We start from the raw sequence: 14,775 nt of genomic DNA, 5'->3' as shown, positions 1-14,775 counted from the left end.
ATTAACAGACTTAATTCTCAACCCCCTTCAAATTTTCCAAATTTTTACCACATATAAAACCAATATAGTTATTTAAACGTACAGCATCAGCGTGAAGCAGTTTGTTGGTGAACAAGACTGATCGCAAAAGGAATCGATTCCTCAATTCCAGGCTTTTGGGAATCGAGACTCGACTCCAAAGCTTTGCACTCGATTCCACAGAGTGGCCTTGTAGTAGCTTGATCTAGACAAGTTATCACTTTATATGGTTAATAACTATAATGATAATAACTGAACCTACAATATATGCAGCAAATCCTTTTTGTTGTTGTTCAGATCTATCTTCTCATATGTTAATTGGCTGATGATAGCTTGTCTTGTTCTCTAGAGACATATAGTGCCATGGCTCCAAAGGTCATTTTCATGAATGACATGTTTTGGACACAGGTGAGGCTATGCTAGCCTGGATATGTTTTGTATGTTTATATAGATACCTATATATCTATATGCCTTAAGCAAATCTTGACATAACGACGCTGTGAGTGTCGCGGTGGGGCGGAGTCCAGGTCGGGATCGGATTTCTGCAATTTAGCACACTGAGAAACAGATGAGGGCCCTGCCTGACATTTTTTCTCTCTCTCTTTTATGTGCCTTGCTCTGCCATTCAGCAAATGCCTTCCAGTCAGCCAAAAACTGCACTTCGCTCTTTGTTTTAGGGGTCTCTCTCTCTCTCCTTTGTCTCTAAATTAAGTTTCAGTTGTTCTAACTGTCTGAGGCTAAAACTACCTTTTCAGGGAAAGCACATTCTTTAACCCATACATCATATTGGTTCAAACACCCTTCCCCATAATTCACATGCATAAATGTGATATTAGGATCAACATATGAGCACCCTGTACATATCATAGCATGTATCACAGGATGTGTTTTGCTACATGTTTTTCCCATATTTTATTTTATTTTATTTTATTTTTATTTTTACAGCTCATGTAACTTTCAAAGTTTTAATCAATTTAACACGCTATGAAAATCAAGTGAATATGCATTCTCATGCACAGACAGAAAAGGTTCAAATGTGTGCCAAATCTCTAGACTCAATTAATCATATAACCTATAGATTCAATAGAGCAAACCTTAAGAATGTAAAAGAGTTTACCTGTGAGGGCGAGTCCACATACAGCAATTTGGTAGGACTTACAGTTTTCTCTTCCCTTCTTTTTATTTAAATTATTTATTTATTTATATATTATTTTTTTATCTCAGTAAAATTTACTTGTGCGTTAAAGTTGCCAAACATATTATGTACTGCTGATATGATGGAATGAGTCATGGGGCATGCCACTTGATAACAACCCGCCAAAAAAATACTGCGCTTCTTAATAAGTACTCTCTTTACTTATTTATTGCTTGAACCGGACTCTTTCCGTTAGCAAATATTTTACCGTTATTATCTCTGTCTCTATATATATATCCGTCGGTATATATCTTAGTTTTGAAGCTGTCATCTAAAAAACACCGATATCTCTGCCGTCGCACAGGCGAAGTTCCTGGAACTTCTTATAAGAAATCGCTCCATGTAATACTTCTCTCTCAATGTAATACACATATTTCTTATATCATTTACTAACTTCCATACAGACAGCAATACACAATGACTTCATAAAATTCTAATTCTAAATTCTTGAAGATTCCTACTAGTTAGTGGTAAGTCTGCATCGGTCTTTCGCTCTGCACAATAAAGATCAAACCGCCTGCGCCCAACACAGACTTCAGGGTGAAACTTTTCCACGAGTGTCCTCCGGTTTGCTTGTTGTCCAGAAAAGCTGAAAGACTCGTGCAGCCCAGCCAAGAGATGCCAAATTGTAGTGGAAATTAGACAACACTCACAGACTCATCCTCTGAAGGTAAAAAAGTTTATTACAGAAAGATGGTTAATACTGGATAGAATAAAGCAGGGTAGAATAATGAGAGCGGTCTAAAGCGCTTGTGCTGAACCACTACTGTATATATGAAACGCAGAGCATGACACACTTCTGTGTACTGGTAAGAAGCAGTTTGAGGCAGTTCAAACAGGCTGTGTTTTAAGGTCTTGAAAGATGTGCAGATGAACCTTGAACAGAAGAACATGTTTGTGTCTCTGTAAGCAGAGAAATATTCTGTACTGATCACAGTGACATGACATGACCTTCTTAGGTGTTATCCTCGGATGAACATAAAAAGAACAAGAACAAAAGTATTTAATGTATAAATGAGTAATTTCCCTCACAATATGTATGTACAGTATCTCACAAAAGGTACACCCCTCACATTTTTGTAAATATTTGATTATATCTTTTCATGTGACAACACTGAAGAAATGACACTTTGCTACAATGTAAAGTAGTGAGTGTACAGCTTGTGTAACAGTGTAAATTTGTTGTCCCCTCAAACAACTCAAAAGTGAGTACACTCCTGTGTAAATGTCCAAATATTAAAATGCCCAAAGTGTCAATATTTTATATTTATATATATATTATATTATTTTATAATATTTTATAGCAAATTTACACTGTTACACAAGCTGTACACTCACTACTTTACATTGTAGCAAAGTGTCATTTCTTCAGTGTTGTCACATGAAAAAATATAATCAAATATTTACAAAAATGTGAGGGGTGTACCTTTTGTGAGATACTGTACATACATATTGTGAGGGAAATTACTCATTTATACTTTGTAATAATTTTGTTCTTGTCCTTTTTATGTTCATCTGAGGATAACACCTAAGAAGGTCATGTCATGTCACTGTGATCAGTACAGAATATTTCTCTGCTTACAGAGACACAAACATGTTCTTCTGTTCAAGGTTCATCTGCACATCTTCCAAGACCTTAAAACACAGCCTGTTTGAACTGCCTCAAACTGCTTCTTACCAGTACACAGAAGTGTGTCATGCTCTGTGTTTCATATATACAGTAGTGGTTCAGCACAAGCGCTTTAGACCGCTCTCATTATTCTACCCTGCTTTAATCTATCCTGTATTAACCATCTTTCTGTAACAAACCTTTTTATCATCAGAGGATGAGTCTGTGAGTGTTATACACTGCTACAGTGAGTATGGACCTGCAACAACTACACCTGCTTTCAGCCGAGATTGGCCCACATAGCAAAAACCGTCTGTCGGCCAGAAGTGGTGTGAACAGTCAGCAGGGCTCTGGGCAACTACCTTTTCACCGTTACCGGCATTGAGCCGACAGTGACGCATTTCTAACAGAATCGGGCCAAATGTGCTTGCTATCTGGGTTCTTCTTTGTGTTGTTGTGATTCTTCTTCGTGGTCGTCCTTCACAACAAAAGACATGCTTTACTACTTCTTTTGTATTTTACAGCAGGTGGCATCCATAATGTTGTATTACTGTCACCTGCTGTCTCACTGTAACTTACTATTTCTCATTTAAATTTGACCTTCCAGTCTTGTCCTCCTTAGGAAATTATACAGATATCTCTGTCCTTGGTCATTATTTCCACTTTCTACTATACTTTTACTATTATACTCTACTATACCTATTTCCTGTAGCCAATTCTTCAATTCTTGCCTTTCTTGTATAAATTTCTTACATGATATAAAGATGTGCTTAATTGTTTCCTCCTCCTGGCATTCATCACATAGCCTTGTCGGGTGTTTCCCTATAACATGAAGAGTTTTGTTTAACTTGCAATGTCCAATCCTCACTCTAACTATTAGGACTTGTTCCTTCCTTTTATTTCCCTTCTTACTTTACATACCTATTATATTTTATGTACAGATGTCTCCCTTTGATTTCATCCCACTGCTGCTGCCATTTTGCCATTATCTTCTTCCACACTAGACTCTTCCCTTCTGCTTTTGATCATTTAATTTTGATCTCAACATTTAAAAAATTTTTTTTATTGCTTCTTTTGCCAGTTTGTCTACTTTCTTGTTTCCCTGGAGACCCACATGTGCTGGTACCCACATAAATGTGATGCTTCTCCCTTGCCTGCTTATTCTTGAGTTTGTAAATAAAATCTCATAAAGCAATTCATGATGGTTTCTTGTTACACCAGACTTTATACTCATAAGGGCAGATACCGAATCACTACATATTAAAACGTTGTCACATCTGGTTTGTTCGATCCATTCTAATGCTAATAATATAGCATATACCTCAACTGTATATACACGTAAGCTGTCAGATGTTCGTTTGTTTACTCCCACATGATATCTAGGGACATATACCGCAGATCCTGTTACCTCTGTTTGTAAATCCTTTGACCCATCTGTAAAAATTTGAATGCTATCTTTGTACATATTGTCCCTGTGTTTATAATATTCACTGACTATAAAGACCTGCTTTACTGCTCTGGACTGACTCCTGTAGGCCAGGAGGGGTAGTGCAAGTTGTCGTAATGCGCATGCGTCGACCGCCTGAGTACGCGTATATGTCTAATGAAGTATACTTTGAAAGGCTACGCGTACTACTGTGCGCACACGTTCGCGTACGCGTAAAAAACCCCCCAAAGCTTCTGGTATACTTAAAAAAAATTTTTACCGGTGAAGAATTGTCATGAGCACATTGTCTCAGTACCTGAGATGTCGTTCTCCTTCTCCTCCTAGTGGAACAACAGAGACTAGCTTTACTTTTCTCTCTCTATTTTTTTCTACGTGATGGACGTGTTAATAACATTTTCCCGGTTGTATGTTTGACATGCATGATATAATGCATGTAAAACGACAAAAACAAACAAACAAACAAACAAACAAACAAACTAAAATCTCCTAATTCAGAGCAACAGTTGTAGAGCGGGAGGTGAAAACTGCGAACCTGGCAACACGGAGACAGTGGCGACAGTTTGTGGTGAAACATGTCCTCGCTTTGTAGTCCGTGTACTGTAGACAGACCTCCCAACGAGTTCGCGAGGACATTTTGGGGTTATAAAACTACACTGCTTACATCACTGTAGACGTCCAAGGCACAAATAGCGCCTTTTTCATGTCGCTTCCTGAACAATAAGGCGAACCGCTTTCTCTATTCATCACATTCTCCAGTGACACTGACAGCAGCACAAGGTAACGCATTACCCATGTAAACACTGCGTATGCACATGTGTATATATTTTATACATATCACCTTTTATTGTGATCTGTGTATTTCATGCCCTTCAGCTGCAGATATAACAGTGAGCAGTGCTACAGCTAACTTACATCACTTACAGGAACACATGGCCCACTAATATTACTCTACAATGACACATCTGTTAACATCAGAAATTCCCAGAGCTCCAGTAGTGAGAATGTTTTGAATTCCAGTCCAGCCAGAGCTTAATTGTTATAGGAAACTTTTAAGAATTTGTTTTTGCATCATTCAAACGTTTTATCTTTGGTATCTGACATAATACTTGACATGATGTATGGGGTTTAACTTCACTAAATGCCACAGGGATCATCTAAATCTACCTCCAGATTTCTGTAAAGCTGCAGAAATGCTGTAATTTTACACTGAACTGAGTTTATTTCCACCTCTCTTTCTTTCCCACAGCTGAAGCGTAAGAGAGTTTCTGGAGAACTTCTAAGGTACAAGAACACACTCCTAGACATAGCTTTTGCGGTGAGGATTTTATGTTTACACCAAAATTTGAAGCTGTGTAACTGCCAGACACCACAAGCTAGTTATTACATGATGATGATACTGTGTATATTAATATTGCAGTTTATTAAGAGAATGATGCACCTCTCTGAGAAATGCTGGTATGAAGTGTCTGTGCTTTTCTAACGTTATTGTTACTGACTGTTACAAGTTACAGAGTTGAAATTACAGTCTAATTTGGTACCAGTTGTTTAATTAAAATTTTTTGTAATGTGGTTCCACTGTTTTGTTTGCAAAACCTCAGGAAAGCTCAATTTCATGATACATACACTACTGGTCAAAAATTTACACACACATTCTTTATTTTTATTTATTTTTTCTCTCCACATTTTAGAATAATAATAATAATGTCATCAAGACTCTGGAGTAACACAAATGTAACTATGGGAATTATATTGTGATTCGAAATAATTAAAAAAATATATAGTATTTTAGCATCTTCAAAGTAAACACAATTTTTGCCTAGAATTTCCAGAAATGTATTCTTGGCATTTTCTCAACCGATTTCTTGAGGAATTTCCCCAAGATGCTTTTTGAACAGTATTAAAGGAGTTCCCACCTACAGTGGACACTTATTGGCTGCTTTTCTGAACATTTCCCTCCAGGTCATCCATTTAAATAAAGATTTTGTAGGGATCAGGTGGTAGAGCGGGTTGTCCACTAATCGTAGGGTTGGCGGATCGATTCCCGGCCCACATGACTCCACATGACTCCACATGCCGCAAGACACTGAACCCCAAGTTGCTCCTGATGGCAAGTTAATGCCTTGCATGGCAGCTCTGCTACCATTGGTGTGTGAGTGTGTGTGTGAATGGTTGAATGAGACACAGTGTAAAGCGCTTTGTAGAACCGCTAAGGTTAAAAAAGCGCTATATAAGTGCAGACCAGACCAGACCTTCAGATCAAAAGATTTTTAAGATCATGAGAAACATTTCAGTTGAGTGTCCCAAACTTTTGACCGGTAGTGTATATAGAGTGCATCGTGAGGATATTTTCACACATCCCAATATGAAACATTAAAAACATTTCAAAGAATTTATTTTTGAATGGACAGGAAGCTTTAGCCTCTTTGCTTTCTGACATGTCCGAAACATGATACATTTCCACTTCTCATTCTTTCCAGCAGGAGCGTGAGACAGTTTTCCTATCTGTTTAAACAAATAGGAGGCACAAAGGACACACTGCTACACAGTGCAGAGATACTGTTTTCACACACACACAGATACAGTAACAGCAGCCATGCCTCGCATCGAGAACGACATCAAACTCGACTTCAAGGATGTGCTGCTCCGTCCCAAACGCAGCACGCTCAAGTCCCGTAGTGAGGTACAAGGGTGTCTGTTTAATTAATGTCGATTTGAAATAGCATATTGTCTTAATAATCCAAATTATACATGCATTTACAATGGCTGATTGTCAAAAGATACATTTTTCATCATACGTTAAGCCTTTCTCTCTCTCTCTCACATTCTCCATCTTCTTTCTTTTATACTCTTGTTGGTTAGGTGGATCTGATGCGCAGCTTTACTTTCCGAAACTCAAAAGGCAGTTACAGAGGTATTCCCATCATTGCTGCTAACATGGACACGGTTGGAACCTTTGAGATGGCCGTGGCACTGCATTCGGTACGAGTGTTAACGCACTTCCTGTGTATAACCTACAATGTTTGACTTCAACGCTGTACAATAAGATCATTGTTGTTACAGAAAGTAATTTATTTGTTCTGGGTTAAAGCAGACTTAATCTCATGAACTTCTATAAGAAGGTTAACTAATCCACTGTTTTGCTCCAGTTCTCACTTTTCACTGCTGTCCACAAACATTACTGCGTAGACGACTGGAAAGAGTTTGCAGCGAAGCACCCAGAATGCCTAGAGGTAAAAAAAAAAAAAATGGAAATCAGGTTTGGCTTCTTTGCGTATAATGCTGTAGTTTATTTCTGTATTATGTCAAGTATGATTTGTCCGATTATCATTCCTATAGTAACAGCTCATTCACAGGGACTTGTATGGTGGACTTGTATGGAAGTCCAACAATAAACAGATTTATAATAAACAGAGAAAATTCCTGTGGTATAAAAGGAATAAAACACTTTGGGATGTGGTGTCAGTGGAAAACTTCAGGAAGATAAAAGTAATTCAGTTTTGAAGTGGGCCTCATCACACCACCTCGTCATGTTTTATTCCTTACTTAGTAATGATTACACTGTAATCCTGCTCTGAAGGTCACGTTCTCTCTTTCTGTCTGTGTCTCTCTCTCCGTCTGTCTTCAGAGCGTGGCGGTCAGCACTGGAACAGGCGAGAATGATTTCGAGAGGCTCGCTGCTATTTTGGCGGCTGTGCCTCAGATACAGTACGTTTGTGTCGACGTAGCGAATGGATATTCGGAGCACTTTGTGCATTTTGTCAAGGACGTGAGGCAGAAGTTCCCTTCACACACCATCATGGTCAGTGGTTCACCCTGTCTGGCAAACACAGCACATTGTTTATACAGACAGATAGTGAAGTAGAGTGTATTTGTGTGGTTGATAAGAGAGTGGGATTGTTGTAAGCATAGTTGTAAACTTCTGTCAAGGCTGGAAACGTGGTCACGGGAGAGATGGTGGAGGAGCTGATTCTCGCTGGAGCTGACATCATTAAAGTGGGCATCGGTCCAGGTGACAACACAATCATATCACTCAATTCTTATGACGCTAGAACAAGTGGCTTTTGGGTTGAACAGCTCTGCTTAACGTCATGTAATCATGTATGTTTAATTTATCTGGCATTTATAATTTATAACGTATCAAATTTATCTGACGTACATCATATATGCTGTTTTTTTCTGTGTAGGCTCAGTGTGTACAACCCGTAAGAAGACAGGTGTGGGCTACCCTCAGCTGAGTGCTGTAATTGAGTGTGCTGATGCTGCACATGGCCTGGGTGGACACATCATCTCTGTGAGCTACAGTTATCTGCTTAGTCCACATTAGCGAACCAAGGCATTTGTGGGAGAGCAGATGTTCTTGCTAGATTTTAATTGTTTTCTTTATGGTTTTTCACCCAGGATGGAGGATGTACCTGTCCTGGTGATGTCTCTAAGGCTTTTGGTATGTTTCACTGCTCTGGATTATGGCGCAATCTGTTTATTACACAGTACTAGCATTTTCCTTGCTATTATTAAAATAATTTTATCTCAGAATGTTAAAGATATTACTGTAAACAGGGGATAGATTTTGTGTTCTACAATGTGCATCCTAACGCTTCAGAAAGACATGAGAACACTATCTGTAGATTTGCCTTTATACATGTCTTGGTATGTTGTCTGTAAAAGTCAAAGTAAGAGTAAGAGAAAGTGTGATTTTATCTTTGTGTCAGTGGTGGATACTGGTAGGGGTGCAATAATTATCTGAAAAGTAAAAATACTACTCGAATTTTGCTAAATGTTGCTTGGCTGGTTGTAAATACAGTGAATGCATGTTAAATCCTGAGCACCCAAACTAAACCTCACAGTTATAACTAAATGCATTGGGTGGTGCTGTAGAGTATAGTGTCTATTACATGACTGACAGGAGGCATTGGCAAACATAAACAAGGACCATAATTTTTCCAATCAGGTTTTCTCACTGACTTAATACACTTTTGCTAAAGCCACAGCTTAACACGTGGTTGTTGTGTTTTTCTGATTCATTGGTGGACAGAAAGTACAAAGTGCTTCAACAAACTTGGCTGTTTAGCAAGCCATTAACTGTGTGTCTCTGCAACATCTTTGTTCTCCACAGCCGGCCTAATCGTTTACAGACTAGGGAGCCGACTTTCACCTGTACATGTGGATACTGTATGCTTGTTTTTCTCAACAAGAACATGTGAAACAATATAAACACGACAACCAAGTGTTTATGTTGGTTCTGTACGTTAATTGGGGCTGTGTGCTTTATTAGCATTTTTTTTTCACTCTGCGTGAGCTTAAATGCTTTTGTTCTGTATTATTTTGTTTACACACATTGCTTAATGTTTTGAGCTAAAAAAAAAAGAAGCTTGTTGTGGATATAAGCTAATTATAAGCTTGTTCTGAAATGGTGACAAAATCTTAATGATTAAGAAAAATCATGTCTTTCTCATTAAACTTCATTTAAATTAACGAATAAATGAATATATTTTTATGAACTCAAATGTTCAAATAGAATATTATTGAATAATGCCCATCTCTAGATACTGCGCCACTGGGCTTAGCTCCAATTCCTCTAGTGGAGATGTGAGAACATGTGTGATTATGGCTGCATCTGAGGAGTTTCAAGTGGGCAGGCTGCCATGCACTTTGCATGTCTAGGTAAGACCATGGTGCTAGCAACTCCTACTTTTCAGCCATGACACGAAGACATGCGTTAGTGATGGAGACAAGAGAATGTGCTCAGTACTGAGGCTTTGTTAGCTGAAGTTTCCTCTTTTGGGGCATGAATTTGGGTGTCCTATGTGCATAAAGGGCGATTGTTACAAGAGATGTCACCCAACAGGTGTAGGAGAGTATATGTACGGGTTTAGATCGAAGATCTAAGTGTGGCAAAGTAAACTGTGAACTTTAACAGCATATCAACATTCTCCAGATGAAAGCTGTGTGGCTAGCTCTACATTCAGAAACCCCCAAAGAAATCACAAGGTAGTGTTTAGTATGACCCAACACCATCACAGTATTGTTTTACATCTATAACCAAAGTGGGGAAAAGGTCTTGGAAAATGCTGAGGTTGGCATGCAAACAGTGGAATTGGATGGATGCCCATCTTCTGTCTCTAGGCTGTTGAAACTGGATAAATTGGTTTACAAACTTAGACTTGCCCTAAATCAGAGTATTATCAACTTACTTAGGGGGCAGGTGCTCTGGACCACTATGAATGCCAAATAAAAGTAAGAGTGTAGAATGGGAGGCTACAAAAGCAACTTGTGACAACTTTTCAGAATCAACAAAGCCACTTACATTTCCCTACCTATTTTCATGGATTTTGTGCTCCATGTGTCTAATATTCTCTGAAATATATTTGATTGATTGGCTGTGTTGTGTGATGGACAGGTGCGGGAGCGGACTTCGTGATGCTAGGTGGAATGTTGGCAGGTCACTCTGAGAGTGGGGGTGAGACCATTGAGAAAAACGGCAAAAAGTACAAACTGTTCTATGGCATGAGCTCCGATACGGCCATGAAGAAGCACGCAGGAGGAGTAGCAGAGTACAGGTGAGAGAAAGACTGGCAGAGGACTGAGTACAGGAAAGAAAAATCAGGATGTAAAGTCATTACACCATGTTTTAACACGTGTAATGCTCTCAGACAGGATATCAGGCAGCATGCAGTACAGATATATTCTATTATTCCTGTTGTCTTGGATACCAGTCCCTGGAAATGATTTTCAGAGAGAGCAGTTTTAAAAAAAAACTCACACAACTCTCTCTCTCTCTCTCTCATGGACGCAGGGCGTCTGAGGGTAAGACAGTGGAGGTGTCCTATAAAGGGCCAGTGGAGGTCACTGTGAAGGACGTACTGGGTGGTGTTCGCTCCACTTGCACCTACGTGGGAGCTGCGAAGCTGAAGGAGCTGAGTCGCCGTACCACCTTCATTAGAGTGACTCAGCAACTCAACACTGTGTTTGGAAACAACGACTAACACATCGCTGTTGCTCATGAGTGCTGGTCTTGTCTGACAGATTTACTGCATTAGGTCAGATTCCTGCAAAGGTTTAGAATTTGCACATCTTTTCTAGTCATTCTGTAGTAGTCACCTGACAGTCACACACAAATGCACACAGTGACAAACCTCACAGCCTTTCCTGCAGCAGTGTTATGGTTGTGGATGGCAAGGCTAAGAGAAACTCACCTGCTTAGACTACATATAAAGACTTTTATCATTTGAACAATTTTATCTTTACTAATAGTGTTTCTTAAATTTAATTCTCCAGGAAATATTCAAGATCATATATAAAACCCCAAACTGGACCAAAACTCAGACAGCAATTGTTGCCATTCCACTTAGTTTAGTATAAATAATGTCTTATAAATATCCTCTATGCACTGATGAATAAAGCAGACGACTGTCATCTTGGTACTGCAATGATCTTGTTGTTGGTTTATGTTTATTATGGTTGTATGAAGTGTGTGTCACATAATGGAGGTTAGGACCGATGCAATGGCAGATAAGAGCTTTATTAAAGAGAGGCAGGCAGACAAATCCAAATCGTGAAACAAAGGCGTGGTCAGAAACAGGTAGTGGGTCAGGTGATCTGCAAACGGGCATAAACTAGACAAGGCAAAAGCACGTAACGAGAAACAAGAAACAAGATCAAAGACCATGAAACAAAACGAGGAACAGGGAACAAACGCTTGGTACAGTGATAACACTCAATACTTTGTGACATACATAGATACACGAGGGGTTTAAATAACAAACATAATCGACAGCTGAAAACAATGATGACAAATACGGGAAACAACCAATGAAAATACAGTGGCAGAGACAGGACAGAAATTATTACAGATGCATGTGTCAAATGTAAACAAAGTCAAGGTCTCTGAAAACCCAGAAGAGTGCTCACACTTCGGGTTTCCGAGCACGCTGCATGCTACAGCACTTACCACGAGGGGAAATCGTGTGTATGTGTGTGTGTGTTTTATAATCCTAATCATTCCAACAGATATTTCATTTTAAGGGCCCAGTTTAAGGGCTTAAAATAAGTTGTAGAAAATGATAAACAGTTGGGCTCATTGGTTCAGTTGGGTTCATTTATTGCATTTCACATAATAGAATCATGAGTGTGAAGCCCATTTTATACCCAAAGCATCGTGGTCCACATGCAATGGCCCATGAAGCATTCATTCCTGCGCTGCACTTGCATTGGCTTAGTAAACATAATGTGCAAATATTAAATACATACATTCAATATATTTTTATAATATGAACATTCATTACCACTGTACTAGATCCGATGTGATTTTACTTCTACACTTGGTAGCGGATATAAAAGTTTTACCTGATGCCAGAGCACTCACTGTTACAGTAGTCTGCAGATGGAAATATCACCCATGTGCTGTTGCAGCTTGAACCTTAATTAAGCGCTTCAAAGACACCACCTCACTTATGTTTCGTTATAAAAAAAAGGTGTGTCTCACAAATGAACACAAACCAAAGTACACCAACTGAAACCAGAATTTTGGGCCAAAGCATGTTTACTTTTATCCTCTTCTCATTGAGAAAATATTCGCAGCGCCGTCTGCAGGGGAGATCGTGACATTGATCAGTTTCTTCACTTGAAAAAAACAGGTTCACTTCTTCTACCATCGTCATCTGCAAATTTAAAGGAGACCTATTATGCCCCTTTTTACAAGATTTAATATAATTCTCAGATGTCCCCAGAATGTGTCTGAAGTTTCAGCTCAAAATACCCCACATTTATTATACCATGCTGTAAATGCCCCTTTTTGGGTAGAAGAAAAACACGCTGTGTTTGTGTGTCTCTTTAAATACAAATGAGCTGCTGCTCCACACCATGAGGGGAGTGAAGGAGCATTAGGGAGTGTATATAAAATGACAGATAAAGCATTGTCTTTATTGTAAACAATAAAGCACACCAGACACATGGGTTTTCTCAGCCACATGATACACTGAGGCCATGGCTTAACCCATCATGCTCTACAAATATTTCCAGGTTGTCACGATTTAGAGGCGGAGATGGATACAAGTGCAGAAATTACTCTGTTATGAATACAAATGAAACACAAATCTAAAGCTATAGAACTTGTTGCAAAACACTAAGGCAAAGACTAAACATAAACCAAAGACCTGAACAAAGCAACAGAAACAAGGGCAAAGAAAGACAAACGTAAGACAAGGAGTGCAGTGCAAACTGTAGCTATAAACTCATTAACATGGCATGATTCAGGTGCAGGTGGTCATGTGACTGACACAGCGAGGAGCCTGCTGGGAACTGTAGTTCAGAGTTCCTTCTCTGGAATACATGACCCCCTCCCCTGGCAGTCCTGGCCCTCTGGACAAAATGTCTTCACAACCCCTTAGATCCCAAGGCCGGCAGGCATTGTTCAACAGAAATGGCATAAAATTAGCCATGAAAATGTTCGAATAGGTGTCCGCTATAATGTACACCCTTTAGATTTTTCCATCCATCCATCCATCCATCTTCTATACCACTTATCTTTTTCAGGGTCACGGTGAACCTGGAGCCTATCCCAGGGAGCATCGGGCACAGGGCGGGGTACACCCTGGACAGGGTGCCAATCCATCGCAGGGCACAATCACATACACACTCACACACCCATTCATACACAACGGACACTTTAGACATGAGAATCAGCCTACCATGCATGTCTTTGGACTGGGGGAGGAAACCGGAGTACCCGGAGGAAACCCCCGCATCACGGGGAGAACATGCAAACTCCGCACACACAGGATCCCGTGGGAATCGAACCTGGAGGTGTGAGGGGAACGTGCTAACCACTAAGCCACCGTGCACGCTCCTTTTAGATTTTTGATAATAAAATAAACTATTAAATCACATGTAAATTTTATATTAATTTCACTACTGAATGAACCCATACACAAAATATGCCATAATTTAAAGCTCAATAGCATTTAAAGGAAATGATGTACAGTGTCATAACGAACTGTAAAGTGTTCAGCTAGGTGTCTGCTATAACACACGCCTTTTAGATTTGATATTTTTGACACCTAGATGAAAACTTTACAGTTGGTTATATGACTGTAAGTTATTCACTTCAAATGCTGTTGAAGTTATAAATGTGTTTAACAATGTCGTATGTAACTTTAGAGATGGTCCCTTAACTTCCACATATCTGTGAACATCGAACGTCCAACGTCAAGCCAACTTTATTAAAGTCAATAACAATGACCCTTAGTTAAGTAAAGCCTAAAGTGCAGCAAAGAACTCCCCCCAGCCTCAAGAAGCACTCAGATCCTACAAGGAGAACACAAGAAAAATCAATTATATATTGATTTTTTTAATATGCTCAAAGCAGGCAAACAAAAAACAAAACAAATCAACCCCACACACAAACTTACTGTCACAAAAACTCATAACCCCGAGCTCAAACTGATGACAGGAAGCAAGTTTACCAAGACTGACCAAAACCACATGTATCACCTAGATGTAGCCAACATG

General features: G+C 39.3%; 1 protein-coding gene across 10 annotated transcripts; it reads left to right on the top strand.

The window, feature by feature from the left end:
* Window positions 1-1,147: 1,147 nt before the first annotated feature.
* Window positions 1,148-11,696, top strand: LOC128610265 (GMP reductase 2). 10 transcript variants are annotated; one of them, XM_053629485.1, is made up of 13 exons: window positions 4,354-5,046; window positions 5,143-5,264; window positions 5,516-5,584; window positions 6,229-6,376; window positions 6,750-6,949; window positions 7,129-7,248; window positions 7,416-7,499; window positions 7,895-8,068; window positions 8,197-8,278; window positions 8,454-8,560; window positions 8,668-8,710; window positions 10,667-10,826; window positions 11,063-11,696. In XM_053629485.1, the coding sequence occupies exons 5-13, from the start codon at window positions 6,863-6,865 to the stop codon at window positions 11,250-11,252; spliced, it is 1,047 nt and encodes a 348-aa protein (XP_053485460.1). In that variant the 5' UTR covers window positions 4,354-5,046; window positions 5,143-5,264; window positions 5,516-5,584; window positions 6,229-6,376; window positions 6,750-6,862; the 3' UTR covers window positions 11,253-11,696. The 10 variants fall into 10 exon arrangements, with proteins under 10 accessions (XP_053485455.1, XP_053485458.1, XP_053485452.1 ...); XM_053629478.1 differs by lacking the exon at window positions 6,229-6,376; XM_053629480.1 differs by lacking the exons at window positions 4,354-5,046; window positions 5,143-5,264; window positions 6,229-6,376 and adding an exon at window positions 1,148-1,166.
* The last annotated feature ends 3,079 nt before the right edge of the window (window positions 11,697-14,775 follow it).

Source organism: Ictalurus furcatus, chromosome 7 (genome assembly GCF_023375685.1).
Source record: "Ictalurus furcatus strain D&B chromosome 7, Billie_1.0, whole genome shotgun sequence".
Classification (NCBI taxonomy): domain Eukaryota; kingdom Metazoa; phylum Chordata; class Actinopteri; order Siluriformes; family Ictaluridae; genus Ictalurus; species Ictalurus furcatus.
Note: the sequence above shows the minus strand (reverse complement) of the source record. Positions and strands in the feature narration are given on the sequence as shown.

Coding starts and splice junctions, on each gene's coding strand:
- LOC128610265 (XM_053629480.1), top strand. CDS start 6,863: ATGCCTCGCATCGAGAACGACATCAAACTCGACTTCAAGGATGTGCTG. Junction 8,069..8,196: donor TCCCTTCACACACCATCATG/GTCAGTGGTTCA, acceptor ACTTCTGTCAAG/GCTGGAAACGTGGTCACGGG. Junction 10,827..11,062: donor GGAGGAGTAGCAGAGTACAG/GTGAGAGAAAGA, acceptor TCATGGACGCAG/GGCGTCTGAGGGTAAGACAG.